This window comes from Oncorhynchus tshawytscha, linkage group LG25 (genome assembly GCF_018296145.1).
Source record: "Oncorhynchus tshawytscha isolate Ot180627B linkage group LG25, Otsh_v2.0, whole genome shotgun sequence".
Taxonomy (NCBI): domain Eukaryota; kingdom Metazoa; phylum Chordata; class Actinopteri; order Salmoniformes; family Salmonidae; genus Oncorhynchus; species Oncorhynchus tshawytscha.
This window is the reverse complement of record NC_056453.1, coordinates 42,692,191-42,705,080: the sequence shown is the minus strand read 5'-3', so window position 1 is coordinate 42,705,080 and position 12,890 is coordinate 42,692,191. Positions and strand designations below refer to the sequence as shown.

At 53.3% G+C, this 12,890-nt stretch overlaps 1 protein-coding gene across 2 annotated transcripts in view; it reads right to left on the bottom strand.

Moving 5' to 3' along the window:
• Window positions 1–483: 483 nt before the first annotated feature.
• Window positions 484–12,890, bottom strand: part of LOC112237806 (leucine-rich repeat transmembrane protein FLRT3) — a 37,985-nt gene continuing 25,578 nt past the window's right edge. For both annotated transcript variants that reach the window (XM_024406407.2, XM_042305766.1), the window contains exons 2-3: window positions 4,566–5,401; window positions 484–3,178 (exon numbers count right to left, since the gene is read on the bottom strand). In XM_024406407.2, the coding sequence (XP_024262175.1) occupies window positions 1,186–3,150 (1,965 nt within the window). In that variant the 5' untranslated portion in view covers window positions 3,151–3,178; window positions 4,566–5,401 and the 3' untranslated portion in view covers window positions 484–1,185. The remainder of the gene's footprint in view (window positions 3,179–4,565; window positions 5,402–12,890) is intronic.

Sequence of the window (12,890 nt, the reverse complement as noted above, 5' to 3'; positions counted from 1 at the left end):
TGTCATCTCTGTTGTCAGTCTGGCCACCCTGCATGGGTTAATCCCATCCTGGGTAATGGCCCTAAAGGTCTGTGTGCTTCATCTGCCCTGTGCTGTGGCCTGACGCACACACACACACACACACACGCACTCACGCACGCACGCACACACACGCACACACATACACACACACACACGCACTCACGCACGCACGCACACACACACACGCACACACACACACACACACACACACACACACACGCACATACACGCACACACAGACATGCACGCACGCACACATACACACGCACACACATACACACACACACACACACATACACACACACACACACATACACACACACATACACACACACATACACATATGCACGAAAGCACGCACATACACACACACACACAGACACACACAAACGCACACACACACACACACACACACACACAGGAGCCGTGCCCCATGGGCGTCTGATCTCTCGTGTTTCTGTGTTTTCTCCAAACAGATGAACTAAATGAACAGCAGTAAAACAGGACATATCTAGTCATGGTTCCAGAGATAGTCAGATACATGTAGGAGACTGCTCTCTTGCTTGTCTCTCCTCAGAGAACGAGTGCCCGCTGTCTCCCTGGTTCTTCTCGGTTAATCAGCTGGGTCTTAGTTTTGATCATTTCATATTTTTTTGTTGTTGCTTTTTTTGTTTTTTTTTACCGAACAGCCACAAAACGAGTGTAAAGACCTGTGCTTTATTCTACAAGGTTCTCTAAAGTCTGATTGTTCAACACAGCAATGAAAACCCACTTTCACAGTTGACAAGTCTTTATATCTCAGTAGAACAGAGTTTGTTTTATATAGCTGGTTGTTAGGGTAACCGTAAGCCAAAAAAAATTAAAAAAAATTAAATACAATACAAATTACTACCAACCCCTAAAATATAGAATTGCAGTTTTAGTTACAACATACACTGACCTGCGGCTCAGTGATGGCCCTACTATCTGTGAACCACATTTCTTCTCCTCTTTGTCATAAAATGTCCTTAAATATAAATTATATTTTAAATGTACAGAAGATGTACAGCTTCCCCACTCAGTCTTGTAGATCCAGTGTTTTATAACAAAGTTTTTTAGCCACTTTAGTTTCATGTCATCAACGAACGCACTCATTTATAACGAAATGTTCCCGCGTTATCAATATCATGAATGGGAGTGGTCTGAATCAGGTATTCCGCTGTCTCTGTAGCTTCTGTTGCTAATACTGGTCTCGCTGTGCGGGCTCTTGTACAGACTCAATCCGTTCGGAGGGAAAATCGTATGTATCACAAACTCCTCTTTGGACACGGGCACGGGGTGTATGGGGATCATCTGAAAAGAGGCCTCTCGTATCTCCAAGATTGAGTTATCCTTTTTCGTCCCCGCCTCGGCGTAATCATCCTTCCTCCGACGGCCCTTGTTGTAGGTGCAATTCCTGGAAAACAGTGAACTGTTCCTGTGCACGTACCAGCACACAAACGCCAGCATTAATATTGCCAACAGAGCCACAGCCCCTCCGATGATCGCGGCTAAAGGCAGACTGGAATTGTTGTAAGGCTCCTTTTCCTGCTCGCGGTTCAGTGTGGTGGTGGGTTTGTAAGCCTTCAGAGAACTGGTCTCTGTCTCTATACAAACTGGTGTCTCGTCCGTCAAGTAAATGTTGCTGGTCTCCATGGGAACCATGCATATCCTGTACGAGGATTCCGGTTCTAGAGCTGTTAGGAGGTACTCCTTCTTCTCGCCCTGTACAATGGTCTCCGTGATGGAACCGAACGAAGGGTTGTGGCCCAGTTTTAACCAGCTGAGCCTCATGGCAGTCAAGGGTACAGAAACCCTCCAGGAGATGTGCACTGTCTCTGCACTGCTCGACTTCACACTGATCCTGATGATCTTTCTTCCTGACGGTGTCGTAGTACTTCGGTAGTTCTTATTCCTGTCAGGCATTCTCACCACCGGTCTTTTGGTCACAAAGGAAGGCCATTGGGGTTGTGAGGGCAGTAAGGTGTTAGAGACAGTGCTGGTCTCGGTAGGGTCCCCCTGGCCCCTGCCCAAGTCAGATCCTCCACAGTCAAACAAGTCCATGGACAAATCCTTAATAGCCATGCCCTTGACCTTGTCTGGTCCCTGGCACATAAACCCCCGGACGTTGACTTTTGTGGGCAGCGACCTTAACCAGTCTCTCACCCACTTCATCCGGCAAGTGCACTGCCACGGGTTGTTACGGAGCAGGAGCTGCGTGAGGTTATCCAGGTCTTCGAACACTCCGTGAGGCAGACTGCTCAGGTTGTTGCCTGATAGATCCAACCGATACAGCTGCCTGAGGAAAGCAAAAGCTCCGGCCGGTACCCGGTTGATGTGGTTGTCTTGGAGCTGCAGTTTCTCCAAACTGGTTCCTGGTAAGTTAGCCGGCGGCGACGTAAGGGTGTTTCTCACCAGGGAGAGCTCGGTGAGATTAATCAGGTTGATGAAGGCCATTTCGCCGATGCCGCGGTTGTTGAGCAGGTTCCCGTCCAGGACGAGTCTCTTCAGGTTGATCAGGTCCTGCAGGGATGCCTCTGATATTGACGAGATGCGGTTGTCGTCGAAGCGCAGCTCCTCGATGGTCTGCGGAAGGCCGGACGGGATGGTGCTCAGATGGTTCCTGGAGAGAAAGAGTAGTCTCAGGTGATTGCTGTCCCTGAACGCTCCTTCCTCGATGCTAACAGCCGAGACGGAGTTATCATCCAGGTGTAGCTCCTCGATCAGCGGGATCTGACCCAGCGACGCATGCGTAATCATGCGGATATTATTCTCCTGTAGATGCAGCTCTTTGACCCCGATCGGCAGGTTTTGGGGGAACTCGTCCAGATTGTTGCAGTACAGATAGATCTTCTCGACGTTGCTTAGCCTCTTCAGATCGGTGGGGATGCCGGCGCTCTTGATCCTGTTGTTTTGGAGGAAGAGAATAGTAGCATCTAGCGGAATGCCGGTAGGGATAGAGGTGAGGCCTCGATCATTACAGTAGATGAAGGTCCCATCACACCGGCAGGCCGAGGGGCAGGAGGCGGAGGTCACCAGAGGGTTAGCCAGACCCAGAAGTAGTCCTACCCTAGTCAAGAAGAGCAGGAAGTTCTTGCATTGGGCGGCCATCTTGTTTTGAGGTTGTGGTGTCTTCTCCCTAGGAAGGAGACAGAAAGGGTAAAGTTAATGCACAAGGCTTTTACAGGGAAGCCAAACCCCTGGTTTCTAATAAATGCTGTTTGTTTGAATAGTCCTGCATCAAGCCTGTTCTTCACTAATCTGCAATATTAGATATGACATGTAGGCCTTATGCTGACTTAAATTATTATAAATCGTTACTTTTACAATTCACAGAAAATAAATTTGAGCATCTTGCAAGGCTAAAACTACATTGAGTGCTAATGGCTGTTTTCAGGGAACATATAAAGTACATTTCCCTCAGACTTTAGAGACTTCATACATTTACAATGTATTTCCCTTTCCCTCACTTCCTGTTTGGAGAAAACCCTTCGACATGTGGGTTCCTGCTACTGAATTGAATCCCTGTGCTTTGGCTTTCTGGCTTTAGCTTGTGAAACGTAATAGCTTGGCCTTAGTTGTTTTACATGTTTCTGGATCTTTCTGAAGGCTGCCTTTCATCACTGCTAGACTGTGTGTGTATGTGAACAAAGCCAGGCCTTGTGATGAACTGTTGTGAAATCCTCTCTCTCTATTTTTCTCTCTTGCTCTCTCTTGCTCTCTCTCTCTCTCTTTCTCTCTTTCTCTCTCTAATTTGCAGACTCATTACCATATGTGGAACAGGGTGAACCAAACTGAGCTTCACTCAGTCAGTCATCCCTTCACCAACCTACATGGCTGATCTGTTCAGTGCTTGGCTGTGTGTGACTGGTAGCCAGAGTTGTGACTGGTAGCCAGAGTTGTGACTGGTAGTCAGAGCTGTGACTGGTAGCCAGAGTTGTGACTGGTAGTCAGAGCTGTGACTGGTAGCCAGAGTTGTGACTGGTAGTCAGAGCTGTGACTGGTAGTCAGAGCTGTGACTGGTAGCCAGAGCTGTGACTGGTAGCCAGAGCTGTGACTGGTAGCCAGAGTTGTGACTGGTAGTAGCTGTGACAGCCAGAGCTGTGACTGGTAGTCAGGCTGTGACTGGTAGCCAGAGCTGTGACTGGTAGTCAGGCTGTGACTGGTAGTAGCTGTGACTGGTAGCCAGAGCTGTGACTGGTAGTCAGGCTGTGACTGGTAGCCAGAGTTGTGACTGGTAGTCAGAGTTGTGACTGGTAGTCAGACTTGACATCAATTAAAAATAATGTCCTGACCACTCCTCACGTCTCATTAGAAAACGCACACACACACACACACACACACACACACACACACACACACACACACACACACACACACACACACACACACACACACACACACACACACACACATAATTATATTTATAATAATTATATTATAATTATAATAATTATATTATTAGAAACCTGGGTTTGGTCAGCGAGGCGTAAAGCCACCATCCAATCATACTGTGGCTGCCATACCTGATTTAAAAAAAATCGCTATCCAGCCACTGAAGAATCCTTTCCCAATCCAGCAGATCCAATCGAGATTTACGTTGAAATCTTTCCTATTAAGTCCTTTTCAGAAAGCTTAAGTTTATTTGCGTAGTAAGAGAGAGAGAGAGAGAGAGAGAGGGAAGGTGTTTGGTTATACCCTTGGTTATATTGTGACCCGGATCAGTGTGTTTGAACTTAAACTGATCCTTGTTTTTTTTGAGCTGACCCTCCTCTTGTTTTGTCAGATGCTCAAGCCATCAAAGGCTTTGCCATGACTGTCAGTGGTGGAAAAAGCATCTCCACTCAAACTCAGACAAAGCTGCAGGCTTTTCCTCTCAAAAGCAAGCCTGAGGTTTCGTGTTTTTTGTTGTTGTTCTGTTGTAGTCGTAGTAGTTGTAGAGTCTTTGTATCGTCTAACTTAGATCTCTTTGTGTTACATGGAGGCCCCGTCCTCTTAGGAAAGATCCTCCGGCAGTTACAGGCTCTCCTCAGGGTCTGTGGTCAAGCTGATCAGTCATGATGAAAAGAAGGTCCAAAAGGTGGACTGAGCCATGCCAACACCAATCCTGATAGTACAGGCTCACTCCAGGCCTGTATCACTCATGTACTCCAGCCCTGCAGGAAACCCAGAATCACGTTCTCCCTCCGTGAGCCTGTGCCGTACATTAATCCAAAGTACTTTGGTAACAGAATGGTACGTCCCCTCAGCTATTCCTCAGGAGACCAACGGACGACGGGACAACGGACGGATCCTCGGCTGGCACAGGTCCCGTACGGTCAGACCCCTGCTCGCTGGATCACGTTGTGGCCTCCTTTAATTCCTGTACCCACAAAGAGACAGAAATCGGCATTATTTAAAATCCAATTAGCAGTCACTGTAACATCTGACTCATTCAGACAGTGTCTGTAAGTATGAGGAATGAAGGGAAATCACTTTCGGGCACTCTATTTCCTATATAGTGTCCAGGTCCCATAGGGATCTAGGTAGGGAATAAGGTGCCATTTGGGACATCTCCTTGGAGGTTAATAGATGTCATATGGCTTGCTGGCTGCTGGCTGTTATGCAAAGTGACACACAGCATGGCGCCATTCAGTCTACCTCTGTCTGTTGATTTCCCCTCCCTTCTTCCTCTCTCATCAAACAATGCATCTTTAAAATTGATATTTATAGAGGAAAATGCAATAGGGAAATTCAGAGTCAATGAAAGGCGGATTCAGAAATCTCTAACAAGGGAACATGTTGTGGAGATGCTATTTATTCTATTTGTAGTCTCTGTTTGGGATACATTTTAAGAAATCTGATAGCTGTGAGCACAAATTAGCAACAGCAAACACGCTCCGGATCTACCGTTCCGGGTCTACCACTGTCTACCGCTGTCTACCGCTCTGGGTCTACTGCTGTCTACCACTGTCTACCACTGTCTACCGCTCTGGGTCTACCGCTGTCTACCGCTGTCTACCGCTGTCTACCGCTGTCTACCACTGTCTACCGCTCTGGGTCTACCGCTGTCTACCACTGTCTACCGCTGTCTACCGCTCTGGGTCTACTGCTGTCTACCACTGTCTACCACTGTCTACCGCTCTGGGTCTACCGCTGTCTACCGCTGTCTACCACTGTCTACCGCTCTGGGTCTACCGCTGTCTACCACTGTCTACCGCTGTCTACCGCTCTGGGTCTACTGCTGTCTACCACTGTCTACCACTGTCTACCGCTCTGGGTCTACCGCTGTCTACCGCTGTCTACCGCTCTGGGTCTACCGCTGTCTACCACTGTCTACCGCTCTGGGTCTACAGCTGTCTACCGCTGTCTACCGCTCCTGGTCTAACGCAGTCTACAGCTGTCTACCGCTGTCTACCACTGTCTACCACTGTCTACCGCTCTGGGTCTACCGCTGTCTACCGCTCTGGGTCTACCGCTGTCTACCGCTGTCTACCACTCCGGGTCTACCGCTGTCTACCGATGTCTACCGCTGTCTGTCCGCTGTCTACTGATACCGCTGTCTACTACCACTGTCTACCGCTGTCTACCGTTCCTGGTCTAACGCTGTCTACCACTGTCTACCGCTCCTGGTCTAACGCAGTCTACCGCTGTCTACCGCTCCTGGTCTAAAGCTGTCTACCGCTGTCTACCGCTGTCTACCGCTGTCTACTGCTCCGGGTCTACCACTGTCTACCGCTGACTACCGCTCCTGGTCTAACGCTGTCTACCACTGTCTACCGCTCCTGGTCTAACGCTGTCTACCGCTCCTGGTCTAACGCTGTCTACCACTGTCTACCGCTCCTGGTCTAACGCTGTCTACCGCTGTCTACCGCTCCTGGTCTAAAGCTGTCTACCGCTGTCTACCGCTGTCTACTGCTCCGGGTCTACCACTGTCTACCGCTGTCTACCGCTCCTGGTCTAACGCTGTCTACCACTGTCTACTGCTCCTGGTCTAACGCTGTCTACCGCTGTCTACCGCTCCTGGTCTACCGCTGTCTACCGCTCCTGGTCTACCGCTGTCTACCGCTGTCTACCGCTCCTGGTCTACCGCTGTCTACCGCTCCTGGTCTGCTGTCTACCGCTGTCTACCGCTCCTGGTCTAACGCTGTCTACCGCTCCTGGTCTACCGCTGTCTACCGCTCCTGGTCTACCGCTGTCTACCGCTGTCTACTACTGTCTACCGCTCTGGGTCTACCGCTATCTACCGCTCTGGGTCTACCGCTGTCTACCGCTGTCTACAGCTGTCTACCACTCCGGGTCTACCGCTGTCTACCGCTGTCTACCGCTCCTGGTGTACCGCTGTCTACCGCTGTCTACCACTGTCTACCGCTCTGGGTCTACCGCTGTCTACCGCTCTGGGTCTACCGCTGTCTACTGCTGTCTACCGCTGTCTACCACTCCGGGTCTACCGCTGTCTACCGCTGTCTACCGCTCCTGGTCTACCGCTGTCTACCGGTGTCTACCGCTGTCTACCGCTCCTGGTCTACCGCTGTCTACCGCTGTCTACCGCTGTCTACCGCTCTGGGTCTACCACTGTCTACCGCTCTGGGTCTACCAGTGTCTACTGCTGTCTACCGCTCCTGGTCTACCGCTGTCTACCGCTGTCTACCGCTGTCTACTGCTGTCTACTGCTGGGTCTACCACTGTCTACCGCTGTCTGCTGTCTACCGCTGTCTACTGCTCCGGGTCTACCACTGTCTACCGCTGTCTACCGCTCCTGGTCTAACGCTGTCTACCGCTCCTGGTCTACGCTGTCTACCGCTGTCTACTGCTGTCTACCGCTCTGGGTCTAACGCTGTCTACCACTGTCTACTGGTCTAAAGCTGTCTACCACTGTCTAACACTGTCTACCGCTCTGGGTCTAAAGCTGTCTACCGCTGTCTACTGCTGTCTACTGCTCCGGGTCTACCACTGTCTACCGCTGTCTACCACTCCTGGTCTAACGCTGTCTACCACTGTCTACCGCTCCTGGTCTAACGCTGTCTACCACTGTCTACCACTCCTGGTCTAACGCTGTCTAACACTGTCTACCGCTGGTCTAACGCTGTCTACCGCTGTCTACCGCTCCTGGTCTACCGCTGTCTAACGCTGTCTACCGCTCCGGGTCTACCGCTGTCTACCGCTGTCTACCGCTCTGGGTCTAACGCTGTCTACCACTGTCTACCGCTCCTGGTCTAAAGCTGTCTACCGCTGTCTACCACTGTCTACCGCTCTGGGTCTAAAGCTGTCTACCGCTGTCTACCGCTGTCTACTGCTCCGGGTCTACCACTGTCTACCGCTGTCTACCGCTCCTGGTCTAACGCTGTCTACCACTGTCTACCGCTCCTGGTCTAACGCTGTCTACCGCTGTCTACCGCTGGTCTACCGCTGTCTACCGCTGTCTACCGCTCCGGGTCTACCGCTGTCTTCCGCTGTCTACCACTGTCTACCGCTCTGGTCTACCGCTGTCTACCGCTGTCTACCGCTCCTGGTCTACCACTGTCTAACGCTGTCTACCGCTCCTGGTCTACCGCTGTCTACCGCTGTCTACCGCTCCTGGTCTACCGCTGTCTACCGCTGTCTACCGCTCCTGGTCTAACGCTGTCTACCGCTCCTGTCTACCGCTGTCTACCGCTGTCTACCGCTGTCTACCACTGTCTACCACTGTCTACCGCTCTGGGTCTACCGCTGTCTACTGCTGTCTACCGCTCCTGGTCTACCGCTGTCTACTGCTGTCTACCGCTCCTGGTCTACCGCTGTCTACCGCTGTCTACCGCTCCTGGTCTACCGCTGTCTACCGCTCCTGGTCTAACGCTGTCTACCGCTGTCTACTGCTGTCTACCGCTCTGGGTCTAACGCTGTCTACCACTGTCTACCGCTCCTGGTCTAAAGCTGTCTACCGCTGTCTAACACTGTCTACCGCTCTGGGTCTGGTCTACCGCTGTCTACCGCTGTCTACTGCTCCGGGGTCTACCGCTGTCTACCACTCCTGGTCTAACGCTGTCTACCACTGTCTCCCGCTCCTGGTCTAACGCTGTCTACCGCTGTCTACCGCTCCTGGTCTACCGCTGTCTAACGCTGTCTACCGCTGTCTACCGCTGTCTACCGCTGTCTACCGCTCTGGGTCTAACGCTGTCTACCACTGTCTACCGCTCCTGGTCTACCGCTGTCTACCGCTGTCTACCACTGTCTACCGCTCTGGGTCTAAAGCTGTCTACCGCTGTCTACCGCTGTCTACTGCTCCGGGTCTACCACTGTCTACCGCTGTCTACGGCTCCTGGTCTAACGCTGTCTACCACTGTCTACCGCTCCTGGTCTAATGCTGTCTACCGCTCCTGGTCTACCGCTGTCTGGTCTACCGCTGTCTACCGCTCTGGTCTACCGCTGTCTACCGCTCTGGTCTACCGCTGTCTACTGCTGTCTACCGCTCCTGGTCTACCGCTCCTGGTCTACCGCTGTCTACCGCTGTCTACCGCTCCTGGTCTACCGCTCCTGGTCTACCGCTGTCTACCGCTCCTGGTCTACCGCTGTCTACTGCTGTCTACCGCTCCTGGTCTACCGCTGTCTACCGCTCCTGGTCTACGCTGTCTACCACTGTCTACCACTCCTGGTCTACCGCTGTCTACCGCTGTCTACCGCTCCTGGTCTACCGCTGTCTTCCGCTGTCTACCACTGTCTACCGCTCTGGTCTACCGCTGTCTACCGCTGTCTACCGCTCCTGGTCTACCGCTGTCTACCGCTGTCTACCGCTCCTGGTCTACCGCTGTCTACCGCTGTCTACCGCTCCTGGTCTACCGCTGTCTACCGCTGTCTACCGCTCCTGGTCTAACGCTGTCTACCGCTCCTGGTCTACCGCTGTCTACCGCTGTCTACCGCTGTCTACCACTGTCTACCGCTCCTGGTCTACCGCTGTCTACCGCTGTCTACCGCTCCTGGTCTAACGCTGTCTACCTCCTGGTCTACCGCTGTCTACCGCTGTCTACCGCTGTCTACTGCTCCTGGTCTACCGCTGTCTACTGCTGTCTACCGCTGTCTACCGCTCCTGGTCTACCGCTGTCTACTGCTGTCTACCGCTCCTGGTCTACCGCTGTCTACCGCTCCTGGTCTAACGCTGTCTACCACTGTCTACCACTCCTGGTCTAACGCTGTCTACCGCTGTCTACCGCTCCTGGTCTACCGCTGTCTACCGCTGTCTACCGCTCCGGGTCTACCGCTGTCTTCCGCTGTCTACCACTGTCTGCTCTCGGCCTACCGCTGTCTACCGCTGTCTACCGCTCCTGGTCTACCACTGTCTAACGCTGTCTACCGCTCCTGGTCTACCGCTGTCTACCGCTCTCTACCGCTCTGGGTCTACCGCTGTCTACCGCTGTCTACCGCTCCTGGTCTAACGCTGTCTACCGCTCCTGGTCTACCGCTGTCTACCGCTGTCTACCGCTGTCTACCACTGTCTACCACTGTCTACCGCTCTGGGTCTACCGCTGTCTACTGCTGTCTACCGCTCCTGGTCTACGCTGTCTACCTGCTGTCTACCGCTCCTGGTCTACCGCTGTCTACCGCTGTCTACCGCTCCTGGTCTACCGCTGTCTACCGCTCCTGGTCTACGCTGCTACCGCTGTCTACTGCTGTCTACCGCTCTGGGTCTAACGCTGTCTACCACTGTCTACCGCTCCTGGTCTAAAGCTGTCTACCGCTGTCTAACACTGTCTACCGCTCTGGGTCTAAAGCTGTCTACCGCTGTCTACCGCTGTCTACTGCTCCGGGTCTACCACTGTCTACCGCTGTCTACCACTCCTGGTCTAACGCTGTCTACCACTGTCTACCGCTCCTGGTCTAACGCTGTCTACCGCTGTCTACCGCTCCTGGTCTACCGCTGTCTAACGCTGTCTACCGCTCCGGGTCTACCGCTGTCTACCGCTGTCTACCTCTGGGTCTACGCTGGGTCTACCACTGTCTACCGCTGTCTAAAGCTGCTACCGCTGTCTACCACTGTCTACCGCTCTGGGTCTAAAGCTGCTCCGCTGTCTACCGCTGTCTACCGCTCTGGTCTACCGCTCCTGGTCTACCGCTGTCTACCGCTCCTGGTCTACCGCTGTCTACTGCTGTCTACCGCTCCTGGTCTACCGCTGTCTACCGCTCCTGGTCTAACGCTGTCTACCACTGTCTACCACTCCTGGTCTAACGCTGTCTACCGCTGTCTACCGCTCCGGGTCTACCGCTGTCTTCCGCTGTCTACCACTGTCTACCGCTCTCGGTCTACCGCTGTCTACCGCTGTCTACCGCTCCTGGTCTACCGCTGTCTACTGCTGTCTACCGCTCCTGGTCTACCGCTGTCTACCGCTGTCTACCGCTCCTGGTCTACCGCTGTCTACCGCTGTCTACCGCTCCTGGTCTAACGCTGTCTACCGCTCCTGGTCTACCGCTGTCTACCGCTGTCTACCGCTGTCTACCACTGTCTACCGCTCCTGGTCGCTGTCTACCGCTGTCTACCGCTCCTGGTCTAAAGCTGTCTACCACCGCTGTCTACCGCTGTCTACCGCTCCTGGTCTACCGCTGTCTACTGCTGTCTACCGCTCCTGGTCTACCGCTCCTGGTCTACCGCTGTCTACGCTGTCTACCGCTCCTGGTCTACCGCTGTCTACCGCTCCTGGTCTAACGCTGTCTACCACTGTCTACCACTCCTGGTCTAACGCTGTCTACCGCTGTCTACCGCTCCTGGTCTACCGCTGTCTACCGCTGTCTACCGCTCCGGGTCTACCGCTGTCTTCCGCTGTCTACCACTGTCTACCGCTCTCGGTCTACCGCTGTCTACCGCTGTCTACCGCTCCTGGTCTACCACTGTCTAACGCTGTCTACCGCTCCTGGTCTACCGCTGTCTACCGCTCTCTACCGCTCCTGGTCTACCGCTGTCTACCGCTGTCTACCGCTCCTGGTCTAACGCTGTCTACCGCTCCTGGTCTACCGCTGTCTACCGCTGTCTACCGCTGTACCACTGTCTACCACTGTCTACCGCTCTGGGTCTGGTCTACTGCTGTCTACCGCTCCTGGTCTACCGCTGTCTACTGCTGTCTACCGCTCCTGGTCTACCGCTGTCTACCGCTGTCTACCGCTCCTGGTCTACCGCTGTCTACCGCTCCTGGTCTAACGCTGTCTACCGCTGTCTACTGCTGTCTACCGCTGGGTCTAACGCTGTCTACCACTGTCTACCGCTCCTGGTCTAAAGCTGTCTACCGCTGTCTAACACTGTCTACCGCTCTGGGTCTAAAGCTGTCTACCGCTGTCTACCCTGTCTACTGCTCCGGGTCTACCACTGTCTACCGCTGTCTACCACTCCTGGTCTAACGCTGTCTACCACTGTCTCCCGCTCCTGGTCTACGCTGTCTGCTGTCTACCGCTCCTGGTCTACCGCTGTCTAACGCTGTCTACCACTCCGGGTCTACCGCTGTCTACCGCTGTCTACCGCTCTGGGTCTACCGCTGTCTACCACTGTCTACCGCTCCTGGTCTAAAGCTGTCTACCGCTGTCTACCACTGTCTACCGCTCTGGGTCTAAAGCTGTCTACCGCTGTCTACCGCTGTCTACTGCTCCGGGTCTACCACTGTCTACCGCTGTCTACGGCTCCTGGTCTAACGCTGTCTACCACTGTCTACCGCTCCTGGTCTAATGCTGTCTACCGCTGGTCTACCGCTCCTGGTCTACCGCTCTACCGCTCCTGGTCTACCGCTGTCTACTGCTGTCTACCGCTCCTGGTCTACCGCTGTCTACCGCTGTCTACCGCTCTGGTCTACCGCTGTCTACCACTGTCTACCGCTCCTGGTCTAATGCTGTCTACCGCTCCTGGTCTACCGCTCCTG